Raw genomic sequence first — 7,204 nt, forward strand, 5'->3', positions numbered from 1 at the left:
TGTCAGACCCCTTATAGTGTGAAACATAAGCCCCCCAATAGCCCTTAACTCTGCTTTGCTGCCTGTAATAGTCTGCCTCTGTTCTCTGACGTTGGCTCTTGTTGCCGACAGAAATAGAAAATCTCTTCCCTCACTTCCATAAATTGCTCATGCGGTGCAGCGAGACAGCTGTGGACCCCGTACCTCCCTCTGCCTTTCTTCTCATGTGTTAACATTCTATTATGTGTAGTCAAATTGTGTCTCAAGCCATTAAAGGTATTATACTATACTTATTTTTAACTTAAATCATTTATTGCAGATACAGGTTGGTCGTGTGTCGGTCACATCCAGTCTCTGACCAATCATTCTGTCACCCTCCTTTGATATATTACTCTCATATTTTCCTTCCCTCTCTCTCTCTCTCTCTCTCTCTCTCTCTCTCTCTCTCTCTCTCTCTCTCTCTCTCTCTCTCTCTCTCTCTCTCTCTCTAAAACTCTCATACACACCTATCACTCAGTTTGATTTAACCCCCTCTCTCTCACGTATGAGATCCTAGAGTTCTGTCTTTGTTCTGACAAGGAAAACTGGAATGCACACAAGTCACATGAAGGACACAAACAACCACTTTAACATCTCCCTCCTTGGCGCCCAAAAGGTAAGAATAAAATGTCACCTTCATATGTCATAGCAAGGTGAAATACACAGTGTGAATTGTTTCTATTTCTGGAAGATTCCAAGTGGAACGACGGCTTAAGCGTGTTATTTGGACTTTCTGAGAAGAATAAATAGAAAATCTGTTGTTTAAGAAGTATGGATTACATTTAGGGTTAATGCAGAAACTGTATCAATCTAAAGTGGCTTTGTGTTTCAGGAGAAGCTTATTCAGGCGATTAAAAAAATTAAACATGAAATTGATGAATGTTATGAAGCTGAGAAAGACGCCTTTGTGGATGCACTGGAGGTTGAGGTACTGATTGATTTACTTTTGTAATAGGCCTACTTATGTGTGACTGAATGAGTATTAACACATACAAAGATAACTCACAAAATATGTAAGTATGAGAAAGGTCATTATCATAATATAAACGTACCCCTTCCAAACATAGAAGCTATATATTCGCATGTTTAAAGATCTGTTTAATCTGTTAAAAAATATGATAAATAATATTAAATATTATACATTATTTACGTTCTATTAATATGACACTTTTTTTCCAATCCACTATTAACCATTAATGTTACAAACCTGAGGGAAAACATAGCCTAACTCTGGCTGCCATGTGTTTAATTTTCATGAATTTTCATTTCTGTCGAGTCAAAGCACTTTATTAATTACTTTTTATTTTTTGAAAATGTTTCTGTAAAATCTTCCGCATTCAATTTGAGTACTAACTTCATTAGTAAGCTAATGTCATCCTGCTCATTTCTCCAGAGTTATTAGCCTTTTAAGTCTCTCTTCCGCTGTGTTTTCTCATTAAGTCATTAATGTCTCTTTTTCTGCTCTCTCACAGAACAGATTTGAAGAGATAGAGCGTGAAATCCGAGCAGAGTTCCAAAACCTCCATCGTTTTCTAGATGAGGAGGAGGAGACGGACCTGGAACGAGTGAAGAAGGAAAGGGAGAGACGAGTGAAGATCTTAAAAGAGAGAGAGAAAAAGATTGCCATGCAGGGTAGAGATCTACAGAAAGCCATCGAGCGACTGAATTGCAAACTGCGGGAAGATGACAGTCCCAAACTTCTGAAGGTGGATTTCCATTTTAAATTGCATGAACTGACAGCCTAAGCAGTGAAAGACTTTATCTTTAAGCTTTAAATAGTTTGGTGTGACCTGCACAGGCAAGGAAATAATTCTTTATCCTCTATGGATTGCCTAATTTAAGTTTTGACATCATCTATGTTTACCACATCACATATTTACTGTAAAATGATGACCGAATTACTTTCATAGTTAGTTCATGCAGTGCAATAGACACCCACAGAACATAGATGCCATTTGACACTGTTCAGATCAAGTGCCTATAACAATCACATGATTGAAAGAGTGAGGAATCTGAAGTGCTGACATTCAGGCATGACTTTGAATATGAAGCTTCATACTCTAAGCACTATATATTTTTTTTAATCCATTTAGGAAATCAAAGAACTTCTGAAAAGGCAAGTGTATTTTCTATTTCTATTCTCTTGGTCTTTATTCACGTTATCATAATCGTTGTTGTAACTTTCCTCATTATTGCAAACTGATCATCATCTACCTCCTTTCTTGTTTATCTGTCATTATTTTTCTTTATTAGATGTGAGGTGAATTTCATTCGCCCTGCCCCAATAGAAAGTGAAATCCTCTCTGGTCAGTTTGTGGGGCCCATTCAGTACCGGGTCTGGAAACACATGCAAACATCCCTCTACCCAAGTACTGAGACTAAATATTAAATAATATTATATTTGTAGAGGAGGAACCTCTGGATTGTTCAGATAGGCCTTGAGGACTGTAGACTCCGGTAAGAGAGTAAGGGCTCGGAGAGTTTCCTCCAAAAAAAACTTTAATAACGTTGGGCACTTAAATACAGGTCATTGGTGAGCAATTGGGTTGCAATACAATACACAATTACAGTGGTTTGTGTATGTATGGGGATGTGTGTGTGTGTGTGTGTGTGTGTGTGTGTGTGTGTGTGTGTGTGTGTGTGTGTGTGTGTGTGTGTGTGTGTGTGTGTGTGTGTGTGTGTGTGTGTGTGTGTGTGTGTGTGTGTGTGTGTGTGTGTGTGTGTGTGTGTGTGTGTGTGTGTGTGTGTGTGTGTGTGTGTGTGTGTGTGTGTGTGTGGTCTGAAACATAAAGAAAATAGGCTACAAATTAGATAACTGATATTACAATCGTCGAGATATTAAACATTTCCATACTGCCCATAAACAGATATAGGCTACACATATGTTCAAACAGATAAACAGGTAAATAGTTGTCTGCAGTTCGTTGACATTCACAATCATGATGATGTAGCATCCCAAAATTATCTTAATATGGCTTACAGAGGCGCACCATCTGTACATTAATATAACAACAATACACTGTAGCACATGGCTTTGTATAGCACGCTAGCGTTCGTCAATTGACAAAGAACGACATATTATGCAAATATTCTCTTACCGGAGTCTCCAGTCCTCAAGGCCTATCTGAACAATCCAGAGGTTCCTCCTCTACAATATTATTATATTACATACTAAATGAAATATTTTAATTTCCTTTACTTAAAGGGATAGTTCACCCACAAATGAAAATTCTGTCATCATTTACTCACCCTCACGTTGTTCCAAACCTGTATGAGTTTCTTTTTTCTGCTGAACACAAAAGAAGATATTTTGAAGAAAGTTTGTAACAAAGCAGATAGAGCAACCATTTACTACCATAGTAGGGAAAAAATACAATGGTAGTAAATGGTTGCTCAATCTGCTTTGTTACAAAAATTCTTCAAAATATCTTCTTTTGTGTTCAGCAGAAAAAAGAAACTCATACAGGTTTGGAACAACGTGAGGGTGAGTAAATGATGACAGAATTTTAATTTTTGGGTGAACTATCCCTTTAAGAGCTAATCATCTCACTATAGTGGTGGGGGTTTTGATTCATCCCAGTGACTCGAATCGTTTGAATCCGTTCACTAAAATGATTAGTTCAATTAAATTGCCAGTAGGTGGCGACAGGTGAGTCAATGTGGTATGATTGATACTGATATAATTTATTCAGGTGATTTGTTAAAACATTGGCTGTGTCCGCAATCGCATACTCTCTGAGTTGGTTCTTATTTTGAATAAGTAATTATTTTGCGACCACTAAAAAGGTGAGTTCTTATAATATGAATGTGTGTAGTATAAATGTAATCCGGAAATAGTACATTCGCCATGTTGGCATTATCATGTGACCTACCAGCATCAGTTACATTGCTTCACTGCCATTCACAGATCCTCTCCTGTTGCCTCATGGGATGGTGTCTGTCCATCATATGTAGGCTACACTTCAGAATCTCATCAGACGTAGTAGGTCACCCGCATACTTTTTGCCTACTCTTTTATGAGTATCGTGAATTCGACATGCTACTCTAGGGCTACTCTATACTAGGGAAGTGTGCGATTTCAGAAGCAGCCAGAGTGTTCGTTCAAATCTTGTTTAAACTCAACTCACTGACTTGTTCAATTGTTCATCAAATGCTTCTTCGAAATGTTCGAAAGATATTCCGTGCTATAGTCAGTCTTTGAAAGTAGAAAAGCATTCACACGCTTTAAAACGGAGAGACAAAAAGTATAAGTCAGTTCATGGAAGTGTACAAGAACGATTCGTTCAAAACACTGAATCATTCACGAAGGAAACACCACCACTTTAGGCTAATAGATGCAATGTTTGTTACATTAAATACATTTATTGTACTACATATCACTGATTACTAGTACTGAATTCTCGATAAGTTTGAACTTGACTTAAATTTCATACACAGACATATCCAGGTTGACTTATGATCCTGAAACTGCGCATCCCCTCTTGACCTTGTCTGAAGAGAGGACGTCAGTGACCTACAGCGAGGACAAGGTGCTGCCCAAGGAGAACCCAGATGAGAGGAACCCAAAGTGCTTCCACTACTACTACTGTGTGATGGGCTCAGAGGGCTTCACTCATGGCAGTCATTACTGGGAGGTGGAGGTGAAGGGCAAGACCGCCTGGCGAGTGGGTGTGGCCAGAGAGGATGTTAACCGTGGGGAGATGGACTCTTCCTCCACGTTAAACGGACTGTGGACGCTATCCCTGAAAAATGGCATGATCATGGCCTGCACCCACCCAAAGCCCACACAGGTGATCTCGTACACCCTTCCCATCCGCATCGGCATCTTTCTGGACTGTGATAATGAGGAGGTGTCTTTCTACAACGCTGTCACCATGACGCCACTCTTCTCCTTCTACATGGGGACTGTTCTAGTGCCGCTCTATCCATTCTACAACCCATGCGACACAGATGAAGGAAAGAACAGCGGCCCTCTTTCCATCTTCCATCCATCACTCTGAGGGATTGGCATAGGAGATAGATGTTTGGTTTTTCCACCTACTGCTGACACAGTTTGAAATGCTGAATTCTGAGCACTTTGCAGCTTGTGTACATATAAAGCTAGAGAGCAGTTTTTGCTGTATAGTTTTGCTAGGATCAACTGTTTAAGTAACAATAAAGAGTGCCCCCCCCCCCCCCCCATACCCTCATTCACTATTCACTACAGTACTCCACTAATATTGTCCACTGAATGAGTGAAAGAAAATGAGTGAGTGAATTTGGACAAAGAATGCAACCATTTTCTGCGGAATTATTTTGGTGCAATGCTTACAGTGCATGAATATTCTGTAGCGGCTAGCCGTTGAGTGTGCATCAGTTGTACACTTGTTATTGAGGTACATTATGGAATTAAATGACTGCACTTGTTAATTTTTGTCACAATGAACTACTTTATCAATGTATTACGACAATATGAGCTATACTAAATGAGCATCTAATGTCAGAAGCTAACCAGGCATTTGGCTTAGTTAGAACTTGAATGGGAGACTGCCTGGGAATACCAAGTACTTTATCTTGGGTGGCTCAATGGGTAGCACTGTTGCCTCACAGCAAAAAGGTCCTTGGTTCAAGGCCCAGCTGGGCTAGGAGGCCTTTCTGTGTGAAGTTTGCATGTTCTTCCTGTGTTGCTGTGGCTTACCCTCAAAGACATAGGACTTTAGGTAGGATATAGGTAAACGGGAGACAGTAAAATGCATGAATGTGTGTTAGCACTGTGATGGACTGGCCATCTGTCTAGGGTGTTTCTCTGCATTTGGCCCAGGATGCTGAGTAGACTCCAGCATCCCTGTGGCCCTTCATAGGGCAATTGGTTTGGAATTTTGGTTTATTTGTATACACTTTATTAATAAAATGTGTAATTTATCATGCAAAACTGTATGCAAATCATCTTTGTGCATGCACTGGCGCAATAAAATGGAAGGCAATGAAAATATTATAAATAAAAAAAAAAGGAATTAGATTTCTGTGCCTGTTGACAGACTATTAATAGTTAACTGTTTACCATTACCTGTCTATAAATAAGCCAGACATGTCTGTTGCATTCAGCCATGCCTGGAAACTACTTTGGAAACTATGTGCTGTTGGAGGGGCAGAAAAGAAAAATGAAGAGGGAGGGCCGCTCTGCACCCTGCCAGCAACAGGCCGAGGGAGAAGGGAAGAGAAAGCTAGAGAGACAGTTGAGTGACTTTGAGTGTGATTGACTACAAGGGCAGAAAGCCCTTCTTTTTTCTCGCAGGCACAGGAGAGTCATGTCAGAGTGCTGTGTACCGGGCTTGATAACTGCTGTGTCACAGGTGTGAGGAGGAAAAACAACACAACGACTCTCACAAGCATTTTAAAATCATTTATTATTATTTCTAGGCATGAAATAAAGGAAGTTTCTTTACAAAATGTTTATGTGTTGTGTTTGTGCAAAAAGGAACAACGGGGACTGATAAAATGTAGAGCATCACTCAGGTGGAATAAGGAGAGGAAAAGAGAGGCAGAAACCTCTCATGCACCTGTGGGACAAAACTGCACTTTGAGTTTACTTGGAGGATGCACAACACCACAGGATACTTGGACTTCTCATGCTCTATACATTCCCATCACTCATTCTCCTCACTCTTGAGAGATAATTCTACACCCATTGAATTCTGGATATTTACTTAAAGGCATAGTCAATCCAGAAATGAAAATTCTTTAGTTTACTCACCTGCATGTCATTCTAAACCTGTGGGACTTTCTTCTGTGGGACAAAAAAGAAGATAGTTTGAAGAATATTTCAACTGTTTTGGCCACGTCGATGAGATCCGAAACAACTCTCGACAATGTATGGACAAAAAGTAAGCCAGTCATACAGCTTTAGACCAACATGAGGGTGAGTAAACAACAAGAGAATTCTCTTTTCCTAGTGAACTGTCCCTTTAATGCACTTTAGAATGTCATCGACCAATCGGGTCTAACCAATGGAATGGAAAGATATAGGGTGAAACATACAATGCAACAGTTTCAGTGACATCCATGGTAGGGATGTTTTACACAAAGAGACCTGCAGAGCCGTGCGATATATGAAGATGCGAGTGCTTCTTTTAGACGTCTACACACTACCTCCTATAAAGGCATGACCACACTAGCACAGATAGACACTATGGGAGAGTAACTTTAT

The 7,204-nt window shown here is 39.8% G+C and overlaps 1 protein-coding gene across 1 annotated transcript; it reads left to right on the plus strand.

Annotated features, from left to right (window-relative positions):
* The first annotated feature begins 348 nt into the window (after positions 1–348).
* Positions 349–6,443, plus strand: LOC307138101 (zinc-binding protein A33). Its single transcript, XM_079836243.1, has 6 exons — positions 349–634; positions 851–946; positions 1,491–1,724; positions 2,112–2,134; positions 2,272–2,387; positions 4,456–6,443. Exons 1-6 carry the CDS (start codon positions 569–571, stop codon positions 5,016–5,018), a joined length of 1,098 nt encoding a protein of 365 aa, XP_079692369.1. The 5' UTR covers positions 349–568; the 3' UTR covers positions 5,019–6,443.
* Positions 6,444–7,204: the final 761 nt, after the last annotated feature.

This window comes from Gobio gobio, assembly GCF_949357685.1.
Source record: "Gobio gobio genome assembly, chromosome: 15".
Classification (NCBI taxonomy): domain Eukaryota; kingdom Metazoa; phylum Chordata; class Actinopteri; order Cypriniformes; family Gobionidae; genus Gobio; species Gobio gobio.

Coding starts and splice junctions, on each gene's coding strand:
- LOC307138101 (XM_079836243.1), top strand. CDS start 569: ATGCACACAAGTCACATGAAGGACACAAACAACCACTTTAACATCTCC. Junction 635..850: donor CCCTCCTTGGCGCCCAAAAG/GTAAGAATAAAA, acceptor TTTGTGTTTCAG/GAGAAGCTTATTCAGGCGAT. Junction 947..1,490: donor TGGATGCACTGGAGGTTGAG/GTACTGATTGAT, acceptor GCTCTCTCACAG/AACAGATTTGAAGAGATAGA.